Source organism: Linderina pennispora (assembly GCF_002104995.1).
Source record: "Linderina pennispora strain ATCC 12442 chromosome Unknown DL89scaffold_1, whole genome shotgun sequence".
NCBI classification, from domain to species: domain Eukaryota; kingdom Fungi; phylum Kickxellomycota; class Kickxellomycetes; order Kickxellales; family Kickxellaceae; genus Linderina; species Linderina pennispora.
In genome coordinates, this window is record NW_024468249.1 from 789,476 (window position 1) to 816,628 (window position 27,153).

The 27,153-nt window shown below is 55.5% G+C and overlaps 12 protein-coding genes across 12 annotated transcripts; 5 read left to right on the plus strand and 7 right to left on the minus strand.

Annotated features, from left to right (window-relative positions):
• Positions 1 to 456: 456 nt before the first annotated feature.
• DL89DRAFT_6019 (uncharacterized protein) lies at positions 457 to 1,433 on the minus strand. The gene has a single exon (XM_040891856.1). The coding sequence runs from the start codon at positions 1,139 to 1,141 to the stop codon at positions 623 to 625; it is 519 nt and encodes a 172-aa protein (XP_040747099.1). The 5' UTR covers positions 1,142 to 1,433; the 3' UTR covers positions 457 to 622.
• Positions 1,199 to 8,511, minus strand: DL89DRAFT_263898 (uncharacterized protein). The gene is given in 21 exon segments (XM_040886020.1): positions 1,199 to 1,547; positions 1,576 to 2,217; positions 2,237 to 2,339; positions 2,381 to 2,983; positions 3,009 to 3,020; positions 3,076 to 3,980; positions 4,018 to 6,228; positions 6,250 to 6,384; positions 6,412 to 6,437; positions 6,477 to 6,575; positions 6,606 to 7,159; positions 7,193 to 7,266; positions 7,300 to 7,335; positions 7,369 to 7,550; positions 7,581 to 7,760; positions 7,800 to 7,892; positions 7,914 to 8,116; positions 8,147 to 8,164; positions 8,198 to 8,229; positions 8,260 to 8,274; positions 8,366 to 8,511. The coding sequence occupies 21 exon segments, from the start codon at positions 8,392 to 8,394 to the stop codon at positions 1,334 to 1,336; spliced, it is 6,366 nt and encodes a 2,121-aa protein (XP_040747100.1). The 5' UTR covers positions 8,395 to 8,511; the 3' UTR covers positions 1,199 to 1,333.
• A 1,320-nt stretch (positions 8,512 to 9,831) lies between these two features.
• Positions 9,832 to 11,457, plus strand: DL89DRAFT_6111 (WD40 repeat-like protein). Its single transcript, XM_040891869.1, has 2 exons — positions 9,832 to 11,278; positions 11,432 to 11,457. Exon 1 carries the CDS (start codon positions 10,000 to 10,002, stop codon positions 11,050 to 11,052), a length of 1,053 nt encoding a protein of 350 aa, XP_040747101.1. The 5' UTR covers positions 9,832 to 9,999; the 3' UTR covers positions 11,053 to 11,278; positions 11,432 to 11,457.
• A 56-nt stretch (positions 11,458 to 11,513) lies between these two features.
• Positions 11,514 to 13,150, plus strand: DL89DRAFT_242710 (kinase-like protein; the record flags this gene model as incomplete). The annotated part of the gene is made up of 4 exons (XM_040885012.1): positions 11,514 to 11,880; positions 11,965 to 12,238; positions 12,392 to 12,867; positions 12,917 to 13,150. The coding sequence occupies exons 1-4, from the start codon at positions 11,710 to 11,712 to the stop codon at positions 13,148 to 13,150; spliced, it is 1,155 nt and encodes a 384-aa protein (XP_040747102.1). The 5' UTR covers positions 11,514 to 11,709.
• On the minus strand, positions 13,151 to 14,384 carry DL89DRAFT_263902 (U5 snRNP-specific protein). Its single transcript, XM_040886021.1, has 4 exons — positions 14,300 to 14,384; positions 14,244 to 14,278; positions 13,984 to 14,216; positions 13,151 to 13,961 (listed from the first exon to the last, which is right to left on the minus strand). Exons 1-4 carry the CDS (start codon positions 14,333 to 14,335, stop codon positions 13,216 to 13,218), a joined length of 1,050 nt encoding a protein of 349 aa, XP_040747103.1. The 5' UTR covers positions 14,336 to 14,384; the 3' UTR covers positions 13,151 to 13,215.
• Positions 14,385 to 14,810: 426 nt separating this feature from the next.
• DL89DRAFT_220150 (ACN9-domain-containing protein) lies at positions 14,811 to 15,137 on the plus strand (the record flags this gene model as incomplete). The annotated part of the gene is made up of 1 exon (XM_040884434.1): positions 14,811 to 15,137. A coding segment is annotated over one exon (327 nt), but the record flags the coding sequence as incomplete, so codon positions are not given.
• Positions 15,138 to 16,055: 918 nt separating this feature from the next.
• On the plus strand, positions 16,056 to 17,745 carry DL89DRAFT_263904 (uncharacterized protein; the record flags this gene model as incomplete). Its single annotated transcript, XM_040886022.1, has 5 exons — positions 16,056 to 16,236; positions 16,278 to 16,401; positions 16,423 to 16,447; positions 16,469 to 16,731; positions 16,762 to 17,745. Coding segments are annotated over exons 1-5 (1,428 nt in total), but the record flags the coding sequence as incomplete, so codon positions are not given.
• Positions 17,746 to 18,883: 1,138 nt separating this feature from the next.
• DL89DRAFT_280425 (intracellular protease 1) lies at positions 18,884 to 19,735 on the minus strand (the record flags this gene model as incomplete). The annotated part of the gene is made up of 1 exon (XM_040889592.1): positions 18,884 to 19,735. The coding sequence occupies one exon, from the start codon at positions 19,733 to 19,735 to the stop codon at positions 19,157 to 19,159; it is 579 nt and encodes a 192-aa protein (XP_040747106.1). The 3' UTR covers positions 18,884 to 19,156.
• A 592-nt stretch (positions 19,736 to 20,327) lies between these two features.
• Positions 20,328 to 22,136, plus strand: DL89DRAFT_289584 (P-loop containing nucleoside triphosphate hydrolase protein; the record flags this gene model as incomplete). Its single annotated transcript, XM_040889971.1, has 1 exon — positions 20,328 to 22,136. One exon carries the CDS (start codon positions 20,328 to 20,330, stop codon positions 22,134 to 22,136), a length of 1,809 nt encoding a protein of 602 aa, XP_040747107.1.
• Positions 22,137 to 22,190: 54 nt separating this feature from the next.
• Positions 22,191 to 23,825, minus strand: DL89DRAFT_263907 (uncharacterized protein). The gene is made up of 3 exons (XM_040886023.1): positions 23,413 to 23,825; positions 23,105 to 23,221; positions 22,191 to 22,992 (listed from the first exon to the last, which is right to left on the minus strand). The coding sequence occupies exons 1-3, from the start codon at positions 23,637 to 23,639 to the stop codon at positions 22,314 to 22,316; spliced, it is 1,023 nt and encodes a 340-aa protein (XP_040747108.1). The 5' UTR covers positions 23,640 to 23,825; the 3' UTR covers positions 22,191 to 22,313.
• DL89DRAFT_242719 (Pkinase-domain-containing protein) lies at positions 23,815 to 25,660 on the minus strand. Its single transcript, XM_040885013.1, has 2 exons — positions 25,437 to 25,660; positions 23,815 to 25,358 (listed from the first exon to the last, which is right to left on the minus strand). The coding sequence occupies exons 1-2, from the start codon at positions 25,585 to 25,587 to the stop codon at positions 24,010 to 24,012; spliced, it is 1,500 nt and encodes a 499-aa protein (XP_040747109.1). The 5' UTR covers positions 25,588 to 25,660; the 3' UTR covers positions 23,815 to 24,009.
• A 162-nt stretch (positions 25,661 to 25,822) lies between these two features.
• DL89DRAFT_263911 (uncharacterized protein) lies at positions 25,823 to 27,120 on the minus strand. The gene has a single exon (XM_040886024.1). It carries the CDS (start codon positions 26,914 to 26,916, stop codon positions 25,888 to 25,890), a length of 1,029 nt encoding a protein of 342 aa, XP_040747110.1. The 5' UTR covers positions 26,917 to 27,120; the 3' UTR covers positions 25,823 to 25,887.
• Between the last annotated feature and the right edge of the window lie 33 nt (positions 27,121 to 27,153).

A 27,153-nucleotide genomic window follows, 5' to 3' on the forward strand; every position in this document is an offset into this window, starting at 1 on the left:
ATCTTTTGAAGCTGACTAGCCAAAGAAGTCGCCATTTTGAATAAGTAGTTATAGTGAAAAGTCGTAGGAAGAAAATGGAGCTGGCGCTAGTCCACAAGGCAGCTGCATACGTTTGAGAGCAAAAAAAAAAAGATTTTGATCAGAGGCCAGATTAATCGCCAGATCATCAGAAGATGCTGCTGAGCACGTTCCCCAGCGATCCCTCGGTGCGGCGCCGCTTGCGTCCGCTGCCCTCATCGCCATTGTCGTCGGCAGCCTTCCCGCGGACCATGACATCTCTCTGCCGCACATTGCGGGCCAGATCCTCCATCGGCTTGACCGCCTCGCCCTTCTGAAGCTTCGCTTCGCGCTTGGCCTTGATGCTGCTCAGCTTCTTCGACTGATCGACAGTCTTCAAGTACGCCTCGAAGCTCGCGACGCGACTGGTTGACCTTCGTTCTCCAGCCTCTGGGCCTTGGACGCCTTCTCGTTAGCCAGCTGCTCGGTCAAATGGCGCCACTTGAACTTGCTTAGGTACTTTAAATTCCATAGGTCGTCATGGTAGAACCCGTGCTTCTTGCCGCCTACCTGCGTGTTGTTCAGCATCTGTGCAACAGCCTTGGCGTATTTCTTGTTCTTGAACTCAATCCACCCTTCGACGAACTGGCGCTTGCGGTTGCCGCCGCTTTTGATCCGCCGCGTCCGCCGCTTCTCGTCCTCCTCTGGCAAGGTATATGCGCCCGATCTCGCCGTATTTCGACAAAAGGTGCCGCACTTTGGCCGGCTTCATGAACGGCGGCACCCGCGACATGTAGATGACTCCGGAGCGCTTCTCCGCCAGCCGCGCAGCCTCGATGTCCTTCTCCGAGAGCAGCCGCTCCTTTCTCTTTTTGGAGTCCTCCGCAGCAGGCTCTCCATCCTCATTGTCCTCCCCAGCATCATCGCCGATAAAGTAGTCGTCCTCAGACTCCTCCTTACTCGCTGTATCCTTCGTCTCGGCATCCTGCCGCCTCGCGTTCTTCGACATTTGTGCTGTTGGTGTCTTCTTCGTCGCTGGCATCGCTGTCGCTTGATCCGCCATAGGCCTGGCGAGACCGGATCGCGCTGGTCCGTCCCTGCTCTGCCTCGGACTCAGACCCCGCGTCGCTCTCCTCGCTCTCATGCAGGTTCATAAAGTCAGCCGCCTTTGAATTTGATGCCATGTTTGGTTTGTGTGTATGAGAGAGTGAAAATTGGGAGTAGAGAATGCCAAAGAAGCTGGCTGTAGTTTGAAAAAGAAACTACCAAAGAGGCGAAATTTTTTGAAATTGAATACCCGGAAAAAGAGAAAAATAGTAGATTTGATCCCCGGATCTCAGACCGCCGAGCCGTCGCGCAGGATCAAGTCCCGCATGTTGCGCACCAGCATCTGGATGAAGGTGTTGTGCCCACTGGCCGCCACCAGCTCCTGCTCGGTGAGCTTGAACTCGGACAGCTGGCTCAGCAGAGGCGGCAGCTGGATTGACGCCGCAGCACGCAGCATGTCCTGCTCCTGCAGCGTCGGCATGTTCATCTGCGTCGGCAGCCGGCTGCTGGCGTGCATAGCTCGAGGCATACACGGCGCTGCCGTCGTTGGCCGCAGCCGCAGCCGAGTTGGTGAAATACACCAGATGCCGCCACATCAGCACCAGCGCCTGCTCGAGCGTCGTGGCCAGAAGGCTCAGGCTGCTGCCGATCCGCTGGCCCTGCTGCGCAAGCAGGGCCGATGCTACTGCCCGCATCTGCGGCAAGCCCAGCTCCTCGGGAAGCTGCACATACGGCGATGCTGCGACGATCTTGCGAAGGTCGGACGTCGGCATTGCGCTGGTGTTCTTCGAGAGCCGCAGCTTGTCGTCCCGCGCCTTGCGCCCGCGCTCGACCTGCGCCAGCGAGCGACGCACAAACGCAATCAGTGTGGCCACCGACGGGGTGTAGTCCGACTCCCGGTCGTGCTCAACCGGCCATGCAAACGCTGGGCGGAACGGCCGCGCAGTAGTTGCTGTCTGGGGTGCCAGCGGTCGCTCAGTAACCGACTGGGCGTACGTCATCACATTGCGGACTACTGAGTCAACCAGCTCCGACGCCTGCTGGCCAAAGACCGTGTGCTGGATGTCTGTCAGCAGCGACTCACCGAGTGTAGCGGCTGCCGAGTCCCTGGCCTCGTCATCAAACACCGACGCCGGAATTTGTGCCTGGGCACGCTTCGACTTCATTTGTTGTCTGCAGACGGCGGGTCCACTCGTTGCTTGTGGCAAACTTGGGCAGCAGAGCCAGGATCGACAGGTGCAGGGTGCTGATGCCAACGTGTCCAGAACCCGCCTGCGCGATCTCACGCTCAATGACTGCGCGCTGGCGGGCCAGATATGAGACCAGTGGCTGTGACTAGCCTTGACTTCAGTCAGCAGCGCAATGGTGAGCGGCTGGGATGTGGCCGTCGCCTCCTTCAGAATAGCTTCAAGCACGCTAAAGTGCTGCGACACAAAGCGGGCCGCCTTCGTCCACATGGGCAGGTTGTCGCGGCCAATCTTGGTAACCAGCAGCAGCACCAGATTGAGCGCCGGCATCAGAAGCTGGTGGTACCGCTCAGAGCGCGCAGGCATCAGCGAGTCGCCAAAGCCCGACTTTGCGGAGTCGCCGCCGATACTGGGCTTCATGTCCAGGAAGCTGCAGTCGGTAAGCACATCCAGGATCCCATTCTCGATAAGCTTCTCAGCACCGTCCTGGCGCAGAGCCAGCCGCATGAAGAACGCCAGCTTTGCCTCATAGATATACAGAGGATTCAGCGACGCCGGCTCGGCCTGGAGCGTAGCCTGCAGTGCCTGGTCCTCGCGCCGCAGAATCGCTCCAATGTAGGACGCAAAGTAGTTCTTGCGCGCAAGGTACATGACCACCCGGTTGGGACGCGACTCGATGTAAAACAGCGACGCCAGCGAGTCGAGCAGGCTAAATGCAACTGTCTTCCACGCGTCCGAGGCATCAGCAGCATCTGCGCAGGCCTGACTCCAGCAGACGGTCTCCCAGCGCTGAATCGGTCAGGACATCGAGGGTCCCAGTAACAAGCTTGCTCTTGGTACGCACCTTGGTCCGCCGACGGAGTAGCAATGAGCTTGCCTGGTGAAGCACTGGCCTCGCTGCCATCAGCCTTGGCCTCGGCAGCCGCCAGCTTACGCACACCGCTGAGGAAGTGCAGCATCGACGCATACACGTTGCCACGCAGAGGCAGCGACGACTGCGCCGCGGGCGTCAGGGCTGCCGCAACCAGCTGCTTCCAGACATCAAGCAGCGGCTCGATCGGGAGCTGGCTATCAGCTGCCGCAGGTGCCGGGCGTGACTGGCCAGCGACACCAGGCTTGCTCATTGCCAGCGACGCTCGCGCCAGAGTACCAGAGCGGGTCCACTCGAACGAAAGCTTCTCAGTGAACAGAGCAAGAGTCGGCGAGAGCGCGCTGAGCAGCTCCGCATGCCGGGCTTCGTGCTCACTCGTAGGCGCCTCGATCCACCAGCTGCTGGCCGACGACGACAAGCCACTGTTGCCGGACTTGTAGACAGGATCGTTCTCCGACAAGACCTGAACAAGGCTCTTGAGCAGCTGGAACGCTGTCAGCTCACGGCCGACACGTCCACCGCGCTCAATCCTGTCCCAGGCCGACGTGACAATAACCTCGGCAATATCCTTCCAGCCAAACAGGGCACTGGCATACGCCGCATACAGCTCGCACTCCTGGTTCGCAAAGTAGCAATGGATCACCAGCCGGCGAATCGCCATATACACGCCATCGCGAGCTCCAGTAGAGCTGATCTGGCCACTCGACTCGAGGATCGACTGCGACTTGCGCAGCAGGACGACCAGCGCGTGGAGATCGAACACGACGCACCCGCGCTCGTTGGATACGCGGCACGAGTTGATATCTACATTCAGCAGGGCTGCATCGGAGGCAACGCGATTTGCACAGTCGGCTCCGGAGCCATACGACCCGCTGCGACTGCCCTGCCATGTCGTCATCCGCATCCATCGCCAACGAGCTCGCCATCGACAGATACTTTCTCTCGGCGAGGCGACGCTGGTGGCGCAGAGAGTACGACGAGTCGCGGTACGCCTGGCGGAGGGACTCGAACAGAGCCATAAGACGCATACGCGAGTTGAGGAACGTCTGGCTCCCCTGGCCTGCGTTGATACCAAAGTTGGCGTCGCTCTGAGCGCCATCCGACGACTGGCCCACATCGCCGACGAGCCACTCGATCATGCGCTTGGCGTCCTCTGACGACTTTTGGAGCACAAGTGTGTGCAGGTCAAGCGCCGTGCTGCGCCAGAACCAGGCACGCGCGTGCATCTGGGCGTAGACGCTAATTGGGCTGTACAGGCTAGGGTCGATGCCCGAGCTGCTGTTGCCAGCGCCAGCCTGCGGGAAGAGCTGCTGCAGACTGGCGTCCTGCAGGCTAGGCACAATGGTAGCCGGGATGCTGGTTAGCTGGCTATAGAAGAACTCATCTTGCGAACGGAGGAAGCGAATGGTCATCTCACTTGTAACTGGGTCCGAGCACAGATGGTACACCAAGTGGTAGCACCGCTCAGCCAGACGCGGGCGGCTCTGGAGCAGCGCAGACGAGTCAGCATCGAATGCATCGGGGTTAGCAGCATCTGCATCTGGAGTGGCGCTCGCGCGCATCAGATTCAGGATCGAGCTAAGGCACGTCACACGCTCCGACGCCTTGGGCAGATCCACCGACGCTGGCTTCCTCATATCAAAGCCCAGTAGCCAGTGAGCAATGGTCGGCGCAGGCTTCGAGGGCGACAGGTTCGCAAGCAGCAGGTCAATGATGGCGATGCGGATCGACTGCGCGGCCGTGGTCAGCCGCTGGTCATCGAGCCCGCTGGTGAATCCCTTGGCAGCTTCCTCAACCAGCGCGCCAGACGTCGACTCCGCAGCCGACGTACCCTCGTTTTCCAGGCAGTTGATGAATCCATGGAGAATTCGAACGCTTTCCTCGCTGCTGTCAATCATGCTCACGAGCCGGTTCAGGGTAAGCAGGCTGTTGCCGCGCGTTACGCTGTCGTCAATGCCACTGAAGACGCTCGAGTCCGACAAGTTGCGCAGAATCTTGACCGATGCCAGGCAGACATCAGCCGAGACGACGCAGTTGATGTACGTGACGATCTGCACCACAGACGTGCGGCGAGTAAGCAGCAGCTGCTCAAGCGTGGTAAGGGAGCGGGGCAGGTTGAGGGGGAAGCCGAGGCTATCGGTGGACTCGACCAGGGCCGGGACCGCCTTGTGCAGCAGCGTGTCCTGGATGCGCTGGATGCGCAGCAGAATGCGCAGGGTGGTCAAGACGGAGAACCCAATTGAATCTGCCATATCGCCAGTAGCGCTGTTGAGCGCGTCAACGCCTACATCTAGGATCTGAAGAAGGCTGTCGAGAAGCTTCGAGCCGCAGAGGATGCGGACGGCAATTTCGAATCCTGGATGCGTAACCAAGGCCCGCAGCATCGACACCTGGCTCTCTCCGTTAGCCACCGTCGCATTCGGATCCGAGGCAAAGGTACTGAGGTTCATCGTGGCAAGACTGCGCTCGATAGCATCAAGCGAGAGCGCGTAGACACTCCACTTTTCCTCCGGATTGCGATACACCCGCTGGTCTGCCTTCAGGAACGAATGATCCAACACAAATCCGATAAATGGCCCGACTCCTGGGATACGGTACGTCTCGCCGAGGTTAGCTGGAATCGTCGGCGACGGCGACGAGTACAGCACCGGGTCATGCTCCATATCTGACAGAGCCGGAGCATTGCTCGACATGTGGATGAGCGTGACAATGAGACGGACAAAGGCACGCATCTCGGGGTACGTCTCTACAACCGACTCAATCTCCTCAACCTCGTAGACAATCCCGGCCTCCTTCTGGCTGTACAGGCCGCTGCTGTTGGTCCGACCAACCGTCAATGCATGCATCGGCTTCTTTGGTGTAGGCACCGGCTGAGTTCCAGCCGGGCGAGCCTGCCGAAGCGCCTCCAAATCGCTGGTAGTCTTCAGCATCTGGCTCTGCTCAAGTACAGTCCAGGTGCTGCACGCAATCTTGTTGACCGCCTGGCGCACGTTTGCAGCGTGGGCCTCGTCATCGAATTCAAAGTCGTCGTCAAGCTGGCAGAACGCAGAGATCGTGTTGAGCAGGCTGGCCTTCAGCGACACCGGCACGATGCAACCCAGCAGATTGAACATATTCAGAATCGCGCTGAACTGCTGGTTCTCATACAGGGTCGTGCGCGCAGAGATCGAGTAGCGCACAACGGTGCGACAAAGACGCAGGAATGCACGCAAAAGCTCAATCTCGGCATCAGGGATCGATGGCGGTGTAGCCGCGGCATCAGGGCCGCTCTTGCGCATGTTGCTAGCGTAGAACTCGAGCGCTCCAAACAGCGCAGGCCACGAGCAGAGCGGTGCCTGGTTCGAGGCGACATGGGAGCGGCTCGGAGCCATCACAGAGCTGTCTGAGCAGCTCAAAAAGTCGTAGGCAAATGTGCTAGCCTGTTGGCCACAGGCAATGGCAGAAAGCATGTGGAAGTAGCTGCGGATCATGCCCTGCTCGCGGAAGTCAGACCCCCAGCGCACAAACACGACCAGACGGTCGGTAAGGTCCAGCTGCTTGCCACCCCGGTAGCCCCAGAAACGAAGACCAGCGTCAGGGCGGTCGTTGAACAGCACAGTGACCCACAGAAACAGCGCCTCTGTGTCGCGACGAGGCTGCGGAATTTCGGGCAACGGCTCCTCTAGTGCAGCATTGATGTTAAGCCTGTGGCCCTGCCGGTAGTCGCCGTGGAGCAGCTGCTGCTGGTGCCGGATCTGCTGCTCCTGCAACTCCCTCTTCCGCTTCTCCTCCAGAGCTGCGCGCTCCTGCTCAGCCTGCTTTGCCTGGTAGATGGCGTCCTCCTCGTTGTAGCGCATGCGGCGAATGAGACTGGACATGCGGCTGATGAAGGCTGCAAGTGTGTCTTCCAGCTTCTGCTCAATCTGAACCTGCACATCGACTGGGATATCGGTGAAGTGCGGGTACCGCTTCCGCGGCTCGTCGATCTCTAAGGTAGCTGGCAGTGGGTTGTGCTGGCGCAGGAGCACATCGAACTCAGCCGATAGCTCGTACTCAAGGTCGCCGGAAATGCGGTAGCCTAGCAAATAGTCGACAGCAAAGCGATAGGCACCCATCTGGACAGCCTGCTCTGCGATCCTCTCGACGCGATCCTCGCGATAGCCGATGATTTCGTTGAATCCGGGGCTGGTCTTAAGCGCGAACAAGACAAGAAGCGACCACTGAAGCCACACCATGCCCTTCATTCCGTCGTCACTCCACGGCTGGTCGAGAATCTCTGCGTTGAACTCTGTCACAAACTCCGGATGCAAGGCCAGGTCCTCAACCTTAGTCTTCAGCACCAAGTCGACATTAGTTGGGTCGAATTTGTTCGAGAACGATGTCAGCGTGGACAGCAGCGCCACCGTCAGACGAAGCGTCACCGGGTCCTCGACGTCGCTAGTACGAAGCCACTTTGCCAGCATCATCATCTCTGGCCGACCAACACGGTGGTTAAATACAATCTCCAGGAGAATTGTCGCCATCTGCTTGCGCTCCTCGCCGAGCTTAACTTTCACAAACTCGACAATGTCGTGCTGGTAGGGGACATCGGCCGTCGGGCCGTCCAGTATCGCTGTGACCTTCTCCTGTGTAGCCTTCAGCTCATTAAGCGTGTCAAAGATGCGCTCAACAAACATCTTCTCGCCCGTTGTGGGGGTCGCTGCCAGCATGTACGTTACAAGCTCCAGTAGCTTTTGCACGTAGCTCTCAGGCAATGTGTGGTTTGCAGAGACCTGGATGAAGCGCTGGATGCTCAGGAGCTTGGCTTCGCGCTCGTTAAAGTAAATGACAACCGCAGACTCGGGTGCAGGGAGCTCAAACCGGTGCTCGTATTCCTTGCCAGCGTTGATCAGCGCCGATGCCAGGCCCTCGTCAAGGTCCAAAAAATCTGACAGCTTCTTTGCCTCCGTAATGAAGTCCTGGCTGACTTTGAACTCCTCTCCATTGATGGTTGGCGTCCCCTTCTCAAGCGCGGCGCGGTGCTGCGAGCTCTTTCCTGGGTACGCGAGCGGGAAGGCAAGGTCACCCAGCAGGTCTTTCACGTCTGTGACCAATTTCTCGAGCAGAGGTGACTCACCCTTAAGCTCGGCACACTCCCCAAGGAGCTTGCTGAGGTTAGAGAACGTCTCCGGCACCCACGTCGTGTTTGCACTCCTATGTGAACAAGTGACCTCAATTAGAATAAGGCTGCTTGGAATGTTTTGATTTCAGCATTGTCGACCCCCCCATTTGTTTCCGTACTTACTTTTTCAATTCCAGGAGTGACACATTCATTGGAGCAAGTCACTTGTTCGAATATGTACTATAAAATGTGTTTTGTGGAAATAAGTTTGAGCGGTGAGGGAATATAGAATCAATACACAAGATTTAAACGGAGGAAAAGGCGAGGTGTCTGCAAAATTGAAAGGCGAGCTACGTAAATTCCTCAGACGCGAGACCTCAAGAAAAAAACAAAAAGCTAGCGGATATTAATTTGATTTAATCTTCCTGCTGACATCGAGTTGATGGTATTAACCCCTTGGATGAGTGCTCGCAAGCATATGTGAAAGATGTACCAAAACCAAAGCCAGCACAAAACATAGGACACTGGGAGCTGTATACTTAGGAACTAAAGGCAACACAGTGATAGCAGAGACTGAGCCCGGGATTCTGTCGGCCCGCCACACAGAGCCCCAGCTAAAGCTGTGGATCGCATGCGTGCTGCTTGCGCTGTGCTGACATCCGGGGTCTGGAGTCCCCTTGCACCACTATGGGCAAGGCCGAAACGCATACGTATAAAGGCCCAGGCAGACTATCAGCCTTCCTTCTTCCCCTCAGTCATTTTTGAAAAGTTATTTTTTCCATATACCCGATAACCACTCATCCCCTAGGTTAATAGGCAGGATTGCAGCCTGCTTTTCTGACATTTCCCCTGTTGCAAATGACTGCACTGGGCTAGAAATATGCGCGGGTGGTTGTTTCTCGGCCTTGATGGCACAGAATGTGTGTGTTTCCTCTCCATTTTTCAACTGTGCACTGCTCGCAGCTTCTTTTGCCGGTGATTCCTATAGCAAAAAACAACCAGATGGATACATGCTGCGGATGCTGTGCAGCTGTTGGAGGGCAAAGACAGACAGATACGCTTTTCGGTAGTGTTCTTTAGCCAAAGAATGAGGTGAAAGAAGCAGCCAGCAGCGCCCTTGTTTCTAGGGAGAGCGCTGTACCTTTTCCATTACTAGAGGATAGTTCTAATAATGATACACGCCGCCTGAGCTACTTGTTGTTTGCGGCCCTTCATATGTAAGATTTGACTGCAATCAACACAAAGCAACTCGGTTCGTTAGAATTGAGGTACTAGTTCAAGCACCAAAGTCACAGGTCCTTAGAAAAGGAGACTGCTGAACCATACAGTACACTCTACGCCTCTTTCCTTCCGTTAATTTTCGTGCCAGCCGGCTTTGCAGCTATTCTTTTACCGCATGTAATACGTATAGGTATCTGGCGATCCATGGCCAAAGGATATTCGGAAATGATGGGGGCGAGGTGGATAGAGGACATGCTAGTCGTGCCAAGACCCAGGATCAAAACCAGTATGTCGAAATGACATCTATGTAGGAAGCGTAGCTGCTAGCCGGGGATGGGGTTTGCTAACCTTTGGTCTAATAATTGCTCACGAGCTTTGAGCAGATGTGCCTTCTTTTGTACTCTATCATTCAAGTAAATACTGTGTGTATCTAGAGAACTACACATACCCAAAGCTGTGCGCTAGCGCAACTAGCATGTGCCATACCCATTTCAGTTTGTCAATTGTGTACAACTGTTTTTGTGGGCCCAAAACACGACGGGGTAATTGTTTATCGTTGCAGAATTTTCCACCTCCACGTACTCGTCAAGCATACAATGGCACAACCAGCATTTATTTTCAGAGCGCATACGTCACCAGTAAACTGTGCTCGGTTCTTTGGCGACGACCGGCTCATGGTTTCGGGCGACCAAAGCGGGCAGCTGATTATCTGGAATATGCTGCTCAAGCGGCCACTCGTCAACTTCACAGGCGCACATGGCGGTTCAATCTTGGCTGTCTGTGGGATCAGTGACAGTACTGTGATTAGCCAGGGCCGTGACAACAAGCTTCACATCTGGAGACTTCACGCTGGTGAGTTTTACGCGACGTTCGATATTGCAACGACTCTGGCAATTGACTCGATGAGCTTTTGCAAATTCTCGCACATCCAGCACCAGGGTGCAACCTGGATTGCTGGGCTGGAGCAGGCAGGTGAGGGAAAGGCCTTTCTCTATAACCTTGCGACTGAGACGAAAATTGTCGCCGATGTTGGTCGCAGGTCGCACACTGACGCCGGGGCTCGCGAAGACTCCCCGATGTGCTTGAAGCTGGTTCCTGTGGATGGTGACGGTGACGCTCTGGGACTCGTGGTTGGCTACGAAAGCACGACTCTGCAGCTGTTTGCTGTTAATGTGTCCAAAGATCAGCACGCAGCTGTGCTCAAGTCTACCCAGGAGACTGCGCACAGTGAGCCGATTATGAGCATCGACTACGACAGTGACGGAAAGACCGTCTACACGTGCTCGGCCGATAGCAAGATATGCCGCTACGCCATTAACAGCGCTGGTTTTCAGGTGGCTCAGGAGCCCGGTACTGTCAAGCATAGCGGGCTGGCTGAGATCCGGTGCTTCTCATTACCAAAGCTGGTGGCCGCCGCTGGCTGGGACTACGCCCTGCACCTGTTCGACACTGACTTGAAGCCATACCGCGAGATACGCTTCCATCGTGCTGCCCTGACATCAGTAGACGTGAGCACGCTAGCCAAAGGCAGCGCAGAGAGTATCAGCAGCGAAATGGCCCAAGCACGCTGGAATGAGCGGCCGCAGTGGCTGGTCGTCGCCAGCCAGGACCACCGAATCTCGCTATGGAACCTGCAGGACATTCTGTAGGTGCTGGCAATAGCGAAAGAGGGACAGTCTAGTCATGTGCCCTTAACAAACAAGTTTGCAGTTATTTTTCCAGCCCGGTACCTTTCTGGCCTAGTTCCTTTTGTTGGTTCGAAATTCGGCTATTCACCTTTAACATGGCGATTATTGGCAAGGCAATTCACTACGGCGTCGACCTGGTATTGGTATCGACGGTGCTGGCAGGCATCCGCCGGTCGACTGGACTGACGTAAGTATGCGTTGCACCAAGGCTGAGACATGTGAGCGGATTTTCCTGAAAGACAGCAGGAAGCAGGCAGCAGCGGCAGAGTCGGGCTTTGAAACTAAGAACGCAACTGTGCGGTGTAGACCAAACCTTGACGGCACGGGCAACACGGTGCAGGGTCTGGCCAGGCAGTACCTCGACATTGGCGAGCGCATCATTGACTACTCGAGGGCGCAGCTGGAGAGCGGCTCGCGGTTCTTCAAAAACGACTAACGTCACACAAGCAGGGCTGGCTGTGCTCCCCTCCACCCTGGCACGCCGAGACGGCGCATGGCCAGAGAGCCGCTGCATTGCGAGACCCCAGTTTTTTTCCATGCAAGAGGCCTGTTTTTCTCCAGCAGTATTTTTCTTTATATCCACAGATATTTTCTGCGCTGTCTTTTTAATTGAAGGGAATGTACAAGGTTTCGCGCCCCGACGAAGTCAAATACACGGCCGCGGCCGAGGCCAGCGAGGATGCTGAGGGGTACATGATTGTCGGCGACTACTCTATAGTCAGGGAGCTGGGCAAGGGCTCGTACGGCACCGTGTACCTAGTTAGGCACCGCAGCACCGAAAAGGAATATGTAAGTTGCATGGAACTCTTCCCGCCTGCAGTAACAAGAACACCCCAATCTGTCCTATTGCTGACTGACCCCGGCACTACCTAGGCCATGAAGGAGTACCTCAAGGCTGCGCTGCGCAAGCGTGTGCAGGCGGACATGGTGAAGAAGGCGCGCGGTGGAGGCCCTATGGCGCGCGGGCGCGGGCGCGGTGGACTGTTTGCGATGCGCCAGGCGATGCTTGACCAGCAAAAGGACGAGCAGCAGGACCCGTTCTCGCTTATCCGCATGGAGCTTGCCATCTGGAAGAAGCTGCAGCACCAAAACTTGGTGCGGCTCCACGAGGTGCTAAACGACCCTGAGCAGGACGTTCTCTATCTAGGTAAGGAAAATGGGAAAAAGTTTGCGCTTCCAAGATTCTGCAGCGTGTATTCCATCTGCGATAGAGTGCTTGATTTTCCCAGAGGCATGCAACCAGCGCGAATCTCCCGCACATATTCCCAGCTAACAATGAGCGCATTTTTACCCGGTGTAGTCATGGACCTGTGCAGGAACGGACCTGTGCAGAAGCTGGACCAAAACGAGTTCACGTCCGAGCCCCTGGACTGCGAGCTGGCGCACAAGTTTTTTGTCGAGGCAATGCTGGCGCTCGAGTACCTGCACGAGCACGGTATTGTTCACCGCGACCTCAAGCCTGACAACATGCTGATTACCAGCGACAACGTGCTCAAGATTACCGACTTTGGCGAGTCTAAGCTGTTGAGCAAGCACGGTGAGAAGATCAAGGGGTACTCGGGCACACCAGCATTCATGGCGCCCGAGCTCTGCACCAACACTAGCGAGGTGTCGGGCGAGGCTGCCGATATCTGGTCGCTGGGCGTGTGTCTCTACTCGTTCATCTACGGGAAGCTGCCATTCACTGGCGAGACGGTTCTGGAGATCATGGACGCAGTGTCTGAGGGAAAGCTTGAGATTCCCGAGGGAGGCGATTCGCAGCTGGATGACCTGCTGGTGCACATGCTGAAGCAGGAGCCGACAGAACGCATTACTGTCGATGAAGATCCGCGAGCACCCGTGGGTCACACAGAACGGCACGTACAGGATCACCGACAAGGGGGCCAACTGCAAGCACGTTGTTAGCGCAGTCACGCAGGAGGATCTGGATCAGGTCATCCAGCCCATTTACGACATCATGCCGGTCATCCATGCCGTCGCCAAGCTCAAGCGCTACCGCCGGCGAATCCGCGAGAGACATGAGCTGGAGGAGAAGCTCAAGCAGCACAATATCCAATAGTTCAAACGTACCTAGCAAATCCCATTCAACTCTAACCACAAGTGCTATTGGTGCAAAACAACACACTATATCTCTCCAAGGAACATGGTCTTGTCGACACTGCCCGACAGCACGATAGGCTCCAACGGGTGGAAGTCGGCCTGGTTCACGCTGCCCTTATGCCCTGGCAACTTGTATTTGATCTCGCCCGATCGCATATTCCAGATCGTCAGAGTCCGGTCAGCACTGCCCGATGCAACCAACGTCTCGTCCTTGTCGAAGGCTGGGCGGATCAGATTCCGCTCGTACCCGTGCGGAGCGCCTGTGAACACGCGCTCGCAACGGTTCACATTGCTGCTGAATGGCCGCAGATCCCAGAGCCGCACAGTGTTGTCTAGCGACGTTGACAGCAGGTAGTGCCCTGTCTTGGGTGACGTCGTCAGCCCCATCACTGTGTCGGAGTGTCCGCGCAGCACCAGCGACTGACCCAAGGTCCGGATATCCCAGCCCGTAACATTGTTGTCCAACGACCCAGCATACACCGTGTTTCCGTTTACCGCAATCGATGTCAGTGGCAGGTCATGGTCGATTTCAGCAGTCGCATGCCGCTGTCGGGCATCCCACAGCATCACTGTTCCGTCGTCGGATGCACTGGCATACAGGTTATCGTCGCCAGCTACAAAGTTGAGCGGGCAGCAAGCATTGACTGCTCCTGAATGGCCCTTGGACCGCTTCAGCCGCTCGCCGGTCAGGGTGTCCCAGACCGCCACAGTCTTGTCGGCGCTGGCCGTGATCAGCCGGCCGTTGGGCATCCACTGCACCTCCAGCACGCCTGCCTTGTGGCCCTGCAGCACACCGTAGTTTGTGCAGTCGACCATACGTATTCCACAGGAATACCCGCGCATCTGCCGAGCCAGACGCAATGTGTTCGCCTGTGGGCGAGAACCGGCAGGAGGTCACGTCGCCCGCGTGACCCGATAGATGCATGATGGGTGCCTGCAGCCCAGACGTGCGCTTGGGCCCGGCTAATGCCACAGCTTTGTTGTTGCCCGATGTGGATGCCAGAGCGAGTGCGCTCTCGTGCCGACTGCCGTCGATACGTCGGCCGCTTGACTAGCGCGATTCGCTTTTCCCTGCGATGCCTCTGTGCTGTATTCATTGTCCTGATACACTCTCTACCGATACCTTCCGCTTGTGGTCGTTCATTGGGTTGAATAAGCGTTTTGTACAAATGAATTAATTGAGGTTGCGGTTGAAAAACAAGCATCGAATATCCACAAAACCGCTTGATCATGGTCGCAACCGGTGCTCCAAGAGTAGCGCAGATATGGGTTTCACCAGACTGGCCACTGGCCACTGGCCACCTTGCAGAGTGCCAAGGTACCCCGCTTGAATACACTACAGCCTAGACGGGCACAACACGCACAAAGTGTCCAGCATTTTCTACCTTCAAGGAGCTGCAGCTCCTGAATAGCCGAGCAAAATCCCTATCAGGTCCGGAAAATTTGCTTTTGCAAGCAAGCGGTCTAGGTCACGTGTTGGATACTCTAAGTGTTATCTCTCCGATAACCGCTTGGGCTGCAGTGCCCAATTGGGCTAATCAGTTTCTGCTTCCTTTTGCTCTCTCGTTTCTCTCTGGACCCTGCCTCTCTTCCCTTGTCCACCACCTCACGAATAATGACTAGGCCCTCTGTACCTCTATCGCAGCATTTTGCGTGTACACCGACTGCTGCCCAAAGAGATGCGGTTCGTAGGTGACCAGTATGTGCGTGCCGAGTTCCGCAGCCACCAGACCGTCACTGACAAGCGCTACCTGGAGCCCTTTTTTGCGCAGTGGACATCGTATCTTGATCTTCTGCGGCAGCAGACCCAGGGCACAAGCACGTTTGGACAACCCCTCGACAGTACAGTGGTTGATAAACTGGACGATGACAAGGCAGAGCAGCTGCTTGATCTGCACAACGCGTCAACTGGACAGGCAGATTCAGAGCATGCACAATCCCTCTAGCACGCCTGCCAGCTCTCCAAAGCGTACGTAGAATGGAAGTCCTCTGGCATTTTTTACATATCACAATAGACTAGATCACAAATCATGGAGCTGGTCTTGAACTGGAAAAGGCATGCTACCCAAATAGGCCAGCAGCATCAAGCTGGGGAGATGCTGGTTCAATAAACACTTGTAGCCATGCTGTGTTAGATACCTACCTTGCCAATTTGGCATGTCTATCTCCTGATAATTATATGGACCGATATATGGATGGCACTTTATCTCCATGCATGTCCAGTATAGTGATAGCCGATATGGTCGCATATCCAAGTGCATCTCATCTACTTCATCTCAGGATATACTGGACAGCCTGAGCTCCAAATAACTGGCTCCAAATAACTGCAGATAGGCATTTTTGTGGTGCACAGCCAACCATCTGGTATCTACGGTGGACAGAGTGCCCACTGCTGTGGCCGGGGGCTGCGAATATGCGTGCATTAATTGCTCGTTCGCGAACACAGCTCTGGCCATATAGCTTTGCATTGACCAACTGAGGACGCTGGGCCTCATCCCTTTGTATGGTGCTGCATAAGGTGTGGATCAGCGCCTGTGCTGCATTCGTGAACGCAAAATGCGGGCTTTGGTATCTACTTTGGGCAGTGCTGCAGACAACTACAAAGGGACCCGGTTCTTGCCATGCTGCATTCTACCGTGCCTCTTTTCTCTCGCCAGCCAACCACTCACGCACATGAGATTGCATTCTTTTTCCAGCAATTGGCAGAACGGCAGCTCTTGTTCCATTGTTCGAATAACGAGTATGTCCATAGAGATGGCCGGATATCCACATTGGCGTGTACATGCCGGCGAGGTGTGTCGTGCGTGCTGGTGTCTATTGCAGGGTTGTCAGTTTTTGACAAGTGCAGTAGCAGCTTGTGTCTCGAAATATATAGTCAGCGGTCGAAGCACAGCGGAATCAGCTCACCATCGCATTTTTCTCTCAGCTCCCATTTCCTCTGGCATTTCACATTACTTATTCCAGTCTACGTTCTGCACCCTCCTCATCGCATTAATTTATTCTACTATATAGCATGGACATCCAGCAGCCAGATAGCCAGCTAGAGTCCAGCCTCCTTCACAGACATAGCTGACCTCTGTGCCAAGTCCCTCACCCGTACATCGACAGGCTAAAGAGTATTCGAACATCATCAATTTCGGTGATTCATACCCACATCGCGTCTGTGAGCTCCCGGAGGCAGTGTTCCGTCCACTCCTTCTCGACTGCTATGTCGAGTGCGACCGCGAGAAGTGCCCGTGCGGCAAAAGCCACGCTCGTGATTGGATGTGGAACCTAGGGTTCCTTACCAAACATAGCAAGCTACATCTTGTCACAGAGCTCCGTGTGATTATATACAACCGATGCAGGCTGCCAATGGACATGGATAAGGTGATTAAGGACATGGCCAGCAGGCTACCTTCGTCACTGCCAAATGTGCGCTCGATTCTATTCCTCGGGGAAGGCATATTCATGGCAGGGCTGCAAATGACGTGGACCCCATTGAGGAATTTGAGGCGGCTGAGTCAGCTGCAAAGTCCTATCCGAAGGCTGTTTCCATGTGTCACTGACTTGAGGTACCACCTGTTCAAGAACTGGGGCCCGGCAGCTAACATAACCAGTGAGATCTCGAGACTTTGCCCTCTGTATGAATGTACGCTCAAGGAGTACATGCATCAGCTGGAACATGTCCAGATGCTTATCCCATTCCCCCTGAATGTGCCCAAGCTCTTCGACAATCTCACATCACTTTCAATTAACATCCGCTACGTCCGTCTGCGCCGCGACTTGCCAGCCATTCCGACACAATGCTTGCGTATCCTCGAGGTGTTCCAGATCGAGGCTGTTATCCCGTGGCACCTCTTCGATATCACCGAAGGCGCGCTGGACTTTGGCAACCTTGAAAGTTTACACCTGGAATTTATCCAGGCCGCCGCTCAGACTGTCAATTTTCCAGGCTGCGATTACCCCATCCATTTCCCTAAATTGAGTGCTCTTAACATTACTGGCTCCGCTTACGTCTACACCGACATCTACGCCTATTTCCAGGGCAGAACATTCGAGAGACTGACTATTATGGACGACCCGACGAACTTTGAACGCATCAACGAGCAGGCGTTCGAGTCGGTGAAGATACTCAAGATCGGCCACCCAACTAGAATCCCGTTCGTCAACATGTACTCGGTCGACATGGTTGAGCGCCTGTATCAGCTGCCGTCTAATGCTGAGGAAGCCGTCTTAGGACTCCTCGACTATCCACTGCCTGAGTTGATTGCATGGGTCAACTTGCGCTCGCTTACTCTGACAGCCAGTATCGCGGACAAGCACGGGCTCGCCAATCTACTGGGACAGCTACCGCTTTTACATACACTCATCGTGGACTGTTTCTCTATGAGCCAGAAGGATGTCGGTTCAACCAACTTCCCGGACCAGAAGATCACATTTGACGAGATCGGCGAGATCCTGGATTCAAGCAGCAATTTGCCTGTCAGCGAGAGCCTCGAGCGTCTGGATCTCTTTGTTCGCGGCGCATTCGACATGGTTGGTTTCTGTGAGCTGGTGTCGCGCCTTCCTCGGGTGTGCACAAGATCAGGGTCAACCACCATATGATCCCGCATGTCATGAATCTGCTCCATCAAGTCTTCAAAGTCAACCGCAATATCGCCTTTGAGCCGTTTCCCTAGTATTTGTGTTTCCTTACTTTTGTTTAGACGTATTCGCGCTCTTTGAAAAGCGAATGAGACACTGTATGGTGGCTATGCTGTTGAAACGAATAGCGTGTGGTTGTCATAAAATGCAGCTAGATAGGCTGTTATTGAACTGGAGGGCACTGAGACGTGTTTCTACCATGCCTGCTGCTTGAAAATGCTCGGTGAAGCAAGAACAGTGGCGAATTGGGTGCCACAAGACCTCTGCCACTTGAAACTCGCCAAACACCAGCTACACGTTATCCAAACAAAGACTTTTGCCCCCAATTTCTTGCCATATATGGCTAAAGAAAAAGCGGCGTGGTCAAATGTTGTGACTCTTAATGTAGTGTTTACAAGCGGGGTGCAGAAGGCGCCTCTGTACTTGCACCTACTATAGCCTTATTGAGAGAACGGAGATGTTGGTATTTCGAGTTGATGGTTGCACACTCTGAAAAGATGTGTCCTGCTTGCTAAAGACAGCTTTTGGCACCCGTAGGTTGCTCCTGACAAGAGATGTCAGCTGAGAGGAAAGGAGAATGCTCAAAAGGAGGCGGTGGTTGCATTCCAACGACAATTACCGAATCTCGAGAAGTCAGGGATGAATGAACCCTACATTGATCTTTTGTGCTCTTGGAACGAGGCGTACAGCAACATTGGGCCCTCAAGAGGGACAGAGAGACAAGATTCTCAGCAATGCGGCTAGCGTGTGTCATATAAAAGGGAAGAGAAGCAGCTGCTCCTAAGGTTAACGACAGCCAATTTTAATATTTATCTTTCGTGGTTTCGCATACAGACATTTAAAATTTCCTGGGCCCAAACTCTTCGTCATTACCATGCTCTCTCCGCGCACAAACAGCATCATCCTACTCAATAGCGAACTCACATTTGAATCCAGCCCCCGCCACCAACCTTCTAAATGGCACCTAGTTGTCACAAGCATGTTTCTAGTGGAGGTAGGAAGTAAGCAGCTCTGGTATCCAGTTAGAAAACCAGCTAGACAAGTCACATTACCAGCACATTCCATTTTTTATTTATTTCTGTCAATACAGCTCTATACTCTGGTATCGCAACACGCTATGACTGACGCATCAAGTCTGACAACTCTGGTCCTTAAATGTGATGGCTTTGGAGTTGGTGCGCAAGGCAGACTGACGAGCTAGCGCTGACAGACGCTAAAATCACTCCACCCTTGGGCTAATTGTCCAAACCTGTACCCTACTCTTTGGGGATGCACATCACGCAGGCGCTGATGTATCCAAATAGTATTGTTGATACGTTAAAGAACAAGGCTGACCATTTTAGAGTTGCACCTTGATACCAAGCAGCTTGATAAACTCCTTGAGCCAGACACCAATGGCTGGGTAAGCAGGTGCAGTGACCAGATTGCCCTCGACATGGGCGTTCAAGCTGAATGCCTCAAAGTCAACATACTTGGCGCCGCCCGCCTCAACGTCCAGCTTGCACATGGGGAAGGCAGAGCACTCGCGGCCCTTCAGCACACCAGCAGCAGCCAGGATCTGCAGACCGTGGCAGATGGCGGCAACCGGCAGGTCCTTGTTAAAGAAATGCCTCACCAGGTCCAGCACCCTTTGGTCATAGCGCTGGTACTCGGGGAAGCGGCCGCCAGGAACAAGAAGGCCGGCATAGTCGTCCAGGTTAATGTCGGCGAATGTGTGAGTCAGCGTGAACAGATGTCCCGGGCGCTCGGTGTAAGTCTGGAAGCCCTCGACGGTGTGCAGGGCAGTGGCAATGGTATCGCCAGTCTTCTTGTCTGGGCACACAACATGCACGTCGATGCCCAGCATCTCGAGGGCCTTGAGTGGCGCATACAGCTCGTAGTCCTCGACGTAGTCACCGGAGAGCATAAGAATCTTCATGGCTGGTTGTTTAAAAAGGGTGCGATTTTTTTTACAAGAATGTGGTGGGTTGAGAGAGAAGGCAAAGTTGGCGCAGACTGGCGGCACCTGCTGCAGCATTTATGAGTTGCTACTCCCCTCCCCCTCATCCACAAGGGATACTAGCGGAGAATAGTGTGTACGACGACGCAATACATTATATCCAAATGCTGGTGGTTTGGGAGTTGCTGAACCTCCCCCTACTGGCCACTGCCCAGCCGAGCAAGCGAGCCGATTACAGACAGATCTTACAAAGACGAGACAGGTAGTCCACTCCCGCCTGTCTCTTGTTTCGCCATCGCTGCATCCGCAGCGTTCAGGGATGACGATGGAGCTGGCTTCATCCATGGGCAGCTCAGGCACACAGCCTTTGGCAGGCTTGATCACCTGATGGATTGAAGGTGTAGAATCAGCCATTCTTCTAAAAGAGTCTATTGGGTGGGTCGAATCAGCGAACAGGTATTACCGCCGTCCCTGCAGTTTGGGCGCGGTAGCTTCGCAGCTCTCCTTCTCATCTACAATTTCTGAGAATACTTTTCCACTTACAGGCACACAGGGTCCGAATACCAAAGATATGCTGGACGGGTTCACAATCGCAACCAAGGGCGGAGTAGTTTTGTGGTCGCGCGACTACGCACCCATTGATGGGCAGCCAATTGACTCTTTAGTGCAGGAAGTGCTAATCCAGGGCACACGGGCCGACAGCAAGTACGTGGCTGGTCCCTACGGCCTCCACTGGACCTTCGCCAACGAGCTCAATGTGATATTCATTGCGGTCTACCAGAAGATCCTGCAGCTGCCCTACATCGACGACCTGCTGAAGCACGCTAAGCGGCACTTTGTGACACGGTTCAAGGATGAGCTGCAGCAGCTCATGGATGGCGACGACGACGAGTTCCCTGATTTCAGCAGCTTTGAGGATGAGTTTGAGCAAGTACTGCAGGCAGTTGAGGAGCGCGAGTTCCGCGAGCGCAAGTCAAGGCAGCATGCGCCGCGGCGGTTCGAAGAGACCAAGCGATTCCAGGCCACAGCTGAGGGCGCCAAGCGCGAGCTCGACGAGATGGTCAAGGCCGGCGAGGCTGCAGCCCTGGAGAGCAAGGGAAAGCGGCCGGGCAAGATGCGCTCGTGGGCAGACAAGCATGGCAGCGACAAGGAGGGTGGCAAGAAGGGCGGGAAAAAGAAGGGCAAGCAGAACCGGGTGTGGGAGGGCCAAGTGACCAAGGAGTCGATGGAAGCGCTGGATTACTCGGGCGACAAGACGCCGGAGCCCGCCCGTGAGATCTCGTCGCTCGTCGACGAACGATCTATGGGCGCCCGCACCGCCGACGGCATCTATGAGGTTGCTGATGTGGCCGAGCGGAATGGCGGCGATGACTCTGACGGATTTGTGCTTCTTGATGACGAAGAGCTCGACGAGTCCAGCGGCTCCTCAGCAGGTGGCCTGTTCGGCATGTTCAAGAGCCTGACCAGCGGACGTGTGCTGACTGCCGAGACGCTGGCCGAGCCCATGGCCCGCATGCGCGAGCATCTTGCCAACAAGAACGTAGCGGCCGACATTGCAGCCGAGATCTGCCGGTCAGTAGCCCAGGGCATGGTGGGTGTGCGTGTGGGCGGGCTGCAGAGCATCAAGGCGCTGGTGGAGGAGAACATGGAGCGCGCGCTGACCCGCATCCTGACGCCGATTTCTTCGACGGACATTATCCGCGATATAGCGCAGGCGCGCACGCAGAACCGGCCGTACACAATGGCCTTTGTGGGCGTCAACGGCGTCGGCAAGTCGACCAACCTGTCCAAGGTGTGCTACTGGCTGCTGCAGAACAACAAGCGCGTGCTGATCGCCGCCTGCGACACATTCCGGTCGGGCGCTGTGGAGCAGCTGCGCGTGCACGTGCGCAACCTGCGTGCGCTGTCGACCAACCAGGACGTCGAGATCTTTGAGCGCGGCTACGGCAAGGACTCGGCCGCCATCGCCAAGGACGCAATTGCCTTTGGCGCAGCCAACAACTTCGACGTGGTGCTAATCGACACTGCGGGCCGGATGCAGGACAACGAGCCGCTGATGCGAGCCCTGGCCAAGCTGGTCAGCGTCAACAGCCCCGACAAGATTCTGTTTGTTGGCGAGGCCCTGGTGGGCAACGAGGCGGTTGACCAGCTGACAAAGTTCAACCAGGCGCTGCGCGATTTCTCGGGCATGTCGAAGCCGCGCCATATCGACGGCATGATCTTGACAAAGTTCGACACGATCGACGATCGCGTCGGTGCGGCGCTGTCCATGACATACACTACAGGCCAGCCCATTGTGTTTGTTGGCACGGGCCAGACGTACACCGACCTGCGCAAGATGAATGTGTCGCAAGTGATCCGCGCGCTGCTGCGCGCATAATGGCTCGCCAGCGTTTACATCGAGCCATGCTATTGTCTACGTGTGGAGGGGGAACTGGTGCTTATAACACAATGTTCGTGACATACGTGTGTATACTATACAGGCTGAAAGAAAAATAGTTCGCAAAATGCTATGTTGGAGGCGATTCGCAGAGACGCGCCGTTTCGTGCATGCATATCAGTCCTGGTGCTGCTTGCTGAGCCCTATGTCGTGCTCCTCGTCGTCCAGCGCGAGGCTGTCCCGCATCGTCAGCGTGTCCTCGGACTTTACAGCCGCGTAGTTCGCCTTGCGTCCTGCAAACCCACCGGCTGCCGCCGTCCTTTCCTCGTCATCGTCGTCGTCGGAGAAGTCAAACTCGCCATCCATATCGATCGAAAACTGCTGGTTGTGCTCGCCCACAGTCCCGCTGGAGACAGCCGTGCCGGCCATTTCGAACGACGTCGCTGACTCCGAGCCAACAACCGGCATGTGCCCGTGCGGCCGATGGGTCTTGATGAAATGGTCGATCACCCAGGACTCAAATATGTTGAGCGACAGTGGCCAGACTGCCATGACAAACACAATCTCGAACCGCGGGCTGTGCGTGAGCTGCACGGGTTTCAGAATCATATCGCCAATGCTGACCAGGAACGGCAGGACCGCGATTAGAAACACGACCGTCAGCTTCATAAACACCATGCCCATGCAGAACATCGACAGCTGCCTCACCCACCACCTCCACTGCGGTGGCTCGCCGTAGTCGCCCGACTCCATGCCCTCGATCTTGTACCGCCGCACCAGCAGTTTGAATAGCTTCAGGTATCCGGTCAGGATCAGGACGCCCAGCGTGCAGTCCAGCGTCAGGTTCAGTACGTACCTATGTTTGGAAATAACAATGGCTCCCCAGGTATTGTTGAGATCCCTTTTGTTCTTTGGCAGTTTCTTTTGCCTGGTGACAGCGATCCTGTTCATTCCACGTCACTACTTACCACGAGCAGGGGTTGGTCTGCGACTCGCCCTTGGTTCCACCGCTGAGAGCGGACACGAGCAGATTGCTCATGTGCATCAGCGACCCGCCAATCACCTGTTTGCTAACGTCAAAGCTCCTACACTCCAAGAGAAAATAACACGGCAATTGAGCGGTTTAGAAGACGCGCTTGCAGTGTGAGCCAAACAGCCCCTCATAGATTCGCGCCAAGCACGGAACATGCTAGCCATGGACTCCCTTTCGTTCATTGGCCGCATCTCCATAGTGTCGGAAGCAAATATTGAGCAAAAAGAAAGCGTGGAGACATACCATACGAGCCACGACCGGCGTGGCTTTTCAAACTGCCGCTTGATGATGAGCGTCGAGAACCCGAGCGTGCCGACCAGCACCTGCACCAAGATGGAGAACCCGCCGACTAGCTGGCAGCTGAACACCTCGTCGTTCACGGGCATCATGGTGCTTGGCGTCTGTGTCGGCAACATGGTGCTGCTCAGTGTCTGTGCCGGCAGCAAGGTGCTGCTCAGCGTCTCTGACATGGTTGGTGTAGCCATCGGTATAATGTCCCCCTTCTTGTATCTGCCGCTTTTGGAACCGGTCTACTGAAGAATTGTGTGGAATTGCACGAGTGTAGAAAAATAGCAAGTGAAGCAGACGAAAAGTGCCCGGTAATAAATATTGTGACGTTAGAAAGGTCATGAAAAACAAGGCTATGATGAGGAGAACCGCCAAAAGCAGCCCACTAAGAAAAATCAGAGCGCCAGAGCGTTAAAAATAGGCGTCAATCCGCCCCCGCTTTCCTAGATTTCTTCGGTTCTTCCCATTGCCGTGTGAGCCCAAGCAGGAAAAACAGCAGGGAAAGAGATGGATTGCATTGATACCGTGGGTGTATTTTTAGAGCCAGAAACCTTAGGCGTCATCCATATGCCCGCCCTGGTAGCGCGCTCTCTTCGAGGGCACCGGCGGCCCCATGGCGCTTGCATCGTCGTCCCGGGGCCTGGCATGTTTCTTCGGGCGGGCCGGTGATTGGGCAGGAGTGTTAACAACAGAGACCGGAGCCTCATTGGGCTTGTTAGCCTCGGCGTAGATTTTAGCCAGCCGCGGCATGTCCTTTGCGATCCACGGGTGCCGCAAGGCCTTTTCAACCGACATGCGCTCGTCGGGCTTCTGGCGCATCAGGCCGTAGATGAACGACTGGCACTCGAGGCTGATGGACTGCCAGCAGCTGACGGAGAAATCAATGTGGCCAGACAGGATCTGCTGGAACAGCATGGACGGGTTGCTTTCGTCGTCGCTGAAGGGCAGCATGCCGGAGACCATGACGTAGGTCATGACGCCGAGGCTCCAGCAGTCGACGGCCTTGCTGTAGCCGACCTTGAGCGCCTGGCCGGGCTGGACGCCGGGCGAGAGCATCTCGGGCGCAATGTACTGCAGGGTGCCGCACATGGTCTTCATCAGGTCGTTCTGGCCGGTGGCCTTGGCCATGCCAAAGTCAGTCAGCATGATCTGGCTGTAGGGCTTCTTGGAGACAAGCAGGGTGTTCTCGGGCTTGAGGTCGCGGTGGGCAATGTTGGCGTCGTGCAGGTACTTTAGGGCGAGCAGGATCTGGAAGACAATGTACTTTGCCTCGGCCTCGTCGAGGCGCTCGTGATCAATGATGTAGTCGAACAGGTCGCCGCCACGCAGCAGCGGCATGAAGATGTAGATGTGCTTGGGAGTCTCAGCAACATCGAAGACGCGCACGATGTTCGGGTGCTTGATGCCGCGCAACAGGTTGATCTCATGGATGTAGTTTGTGCCGCCCTCGGCGGTGCCGCGCAGGCTGAAGTTGCGTTTCTCCATGATCTTGACGGCAATCTGCTCCTGCGTGTCCTTGCGCAGAACCTGGCGAATCTCGGCAAATGTGCCCTTGCCCAGGACCTTGTCGGTGATCTGGTACTTGCTGTCGATGTGCGAGTCGCGCTGCGACGTGTCGTGCTTGTGCACCAGCTGTAGGTATGTGTAGTAGTAGCCCTTTTTGATCTCGAGCACGTCGCCGTGGGTCAGGATCACTGACTTGTTCTTGCCAATCTTCTTGCCATTCCAAAACGTGCCGTTTGAGCTCAGGTCCTCGCAGATCACCAGGTAGTCGTTGGCTGCCTTGTCGAATGTCACCAAGAGCTTGCAGTGCTTGTTTGAGGACACGCTGCTTGAGACTTGGATATTGCTCGACCGGTGCCGCCCGATGATGATTGGCGTGTCGAGGTACAGGTCGTGGTCTACAGCGTGTGATCACATTTAGACTGCTATGCAGAGGGGGCGTTAGGCTAGACCGCTTGGAGGGGACTGATACTTGCCTGTGATGGCTTCGTTCTTCTTATAAACCACTTTGCCGACGGGCTTCTTGTGCGCAGCAATCAGGGGCGTGTCGTCCTGTGTCGGCTGGCTTGTCTCCTCCAGGGGCTGCGTGGGCTGCGTGAACTCGAACGAATCCTCTAGCGACGCCATGTATATGTCGTGTAGAAAGGCAATTTAGCTTCCCGAGCAATGCAGTAATATAAAAAATAAGGTGGGAACTGTTTAATTTTTTTGTAGAGGCAAGAGAAAGGTCCAAAATAACGCGTACGTTTTGCGAGACGTGTCGGCTTAGAGCCGATCTGCAAGCTGCCTTATTTGGTGGCTCTTGTGGTGTGGTAGCACTGAGCCGGCTTTTATGCCTCATAGCCATCCCATGTCGACTCATCTTGCAACCATGTGTTTTTGTATGTGACGCGGAAGAAAAAAGAAGAGAAATACTAGTACAACATATTACTGTTCGACGTGCTGGCACACCTGCTTGACCTGCGATCCGCACCGCAGACAGCAGCACTCATCGCCCTCGGCCATGATCTTGGTCCGGATGCACACATAGCAGTACATATGGCCGCACTCGGTCACATACGGGTTGATTATATGGTTCGCATCCTCAGCACTGCCCTGCTGCTGCGCCTCGTCAGTCTGTGTGAAACAGATCGCGCAAATGTGCTCGGGCAGTGCAGCCACTGCAGGATCCACGCTGGCAGCTGGCAGATGCAGCGCCGCGCGCACATTGCGCACCATCCAGGCGCGCGCTCTGGCCGGATTGACCAGCGGTAGAGCAAACATGACGAACTCGGTAAACGCATGCCACACCATCTGGCGGTTCAGGAACTCAAACGACACCGAATGCGACATTTGCGGGCGCGCATACACCAGCCCCAGCCCCAGCAGGCGCTCCACCACGGTCTTGTACTGGCCCGTCGAGATGAACGCCAGGAAATTCACCAGCGTTACAATCTTGAACAGGCGCTCCAGCCGGTCCACGAGTGCCCAGAGCCGCGCGCGCATGCTGCCAGCGGGCGCGTCCGCCCAGCCGCGCAATGATAGGTGGCGCAGTAGGCGCGTCCACAGGTACCCACCACCGATCGACAGAATTCCAAACATGTGCAACCGCTGGTGGAAATTGCGCCCCTGCACTTTGTACGTCAAGTTCTGCAATGTCTGACCATATGTGGCCCGCCGGTGCGATCCCACAGATAGCCAGAACAGAATCGCCTTGATTGCAGTGTCGATTTCCAGCTTCCAGCTGTCCATCATGCCCGGCTGCACTAGTGACAGGGCGTGCGTCACCGGCTCCCGCAGCATCTCGGTCAGCTCGTCGTCAAGGAGATCGGCGTCCAACTTGCTGACGCGCGCTGTCCGCGGCACTACGTGCAGGGCCGTGCGCTGTGTGTTGCTGAGCAGCCGCGTTTTGGCATCCTGCCATGAGCCCTTCCACCGCTGCTGCGGGTCGGTCTGTGGCAAATCGGCAGAACTCATTGGAAGTAGGAAAAATACGTGCTGTGAAGGGGGGATGGAGAGAGATAGTACGGCGCAAGTGGAAACTCCAAGATCAACACCTCATGTGATAGGGCGGGCCATTTCGGTGAGCCGAGCCGACGGCGGGGATTTCAAACCGCGGGTCGCAGCGGCCTGAGCCACATCACAACACCAGGGCCTAATTTTAGTCCTATTTTCCTTGTGTACGCATGACCTCAGCGGCGTGTCAACATGTGT

Bases quoted from the DNA above. Each gene is read 5' to 3' on its own strand.
- DL89DRAFT_263911 (XM_040886024.1), bottom strand. From the start codon at position 26,916: ATGAGTTCTGCCGATTTGCCACAGACCGACCCGCAGCAGCGGTGGAAG.
- DL89DRAFT_263902 (XM_040886021.1), bottom strand. From the start codon at position 14,335: ATGAACGACCACAAGCGGAAGGTATCGGTAGAGAGT. The intron at 14,217-14,243 runs GTCAAGCGGCCG...TATCGACGGCAG, and splicing joins GGGAAAAGCGAATCGCGCTA to TCGGCACGAGAGCGCACTCG.
- DL89DRAFT_6019 (XM_040891856.1), bottom strand. From the start codon at position 1,141: ATGAGAGCGAGGAGAGCGACGCGGGGTCTGAGTCCGAGGCAGAGCAGG.
- DL89DRAFT_6111 (XM_040891869.1), top strand. From the start codon at position 10,000: ATGGCACAACCAGCATTTATTTTCAGAGCGCATACGTCACCAGTAAAC.
- DL89DRAFT_242719 (XM_040885013.1), bottom strand. From the start codon at position 25,587: ATGGCGTCGCTAGAGGATTCGTTCGAGTTCACGCAGCCCACGCAGCCC. The intron at 25,359-25,436 runs GCAAGTATCAGT...CACACGCTGTAG, and splicing joins GAAGAACGAAGCCATCACAG to ACCACGACCTGTACCTCGAC.
- DL89DRAFT_263907 (XM_040886023.1), bottom strand. From the start codon at position 23,639: ATGTCAGAGACGCTGAGCAGCACCTTGCTGCCGGCACAGACACTGAGC. The intron at 23,222-23,412 runs GTATGTCTCCAC...CTTGGAGTGTAG, and splicing joins CGCCGGTCGTGGCTCGTATG to GAGCTTTGACGTTAGCAAAC. The intron at 22,993-23,104 runs GTAAGTAGTGAC...TTCCAAACATAG, and splicing joins CAGACCAACCCCTGCTCGTG to GTACGTACTGAACCTGACGC.
- DL89DRAFT_263898 (XM_040886020.1), bottom strand. From the start codon at position 8,394: ATGAATGTGTCACTCCTGGAATTGAAAAA. The intron at 7,551-7,580 runs GTATTTAACCAC...GGTCGGCCAGAG, and splicing joins CGACAATTCTCCTGGAGATT to ATGATGATGCTGGCAAAGTG. The intron at 1,548-1,575 runs GTATGCCTCGAG...GCACGCCAGCAG, and splicing joins GCCAACGACGGCAGCGCCGT to CCGGCTGCCGACGCAGATGA.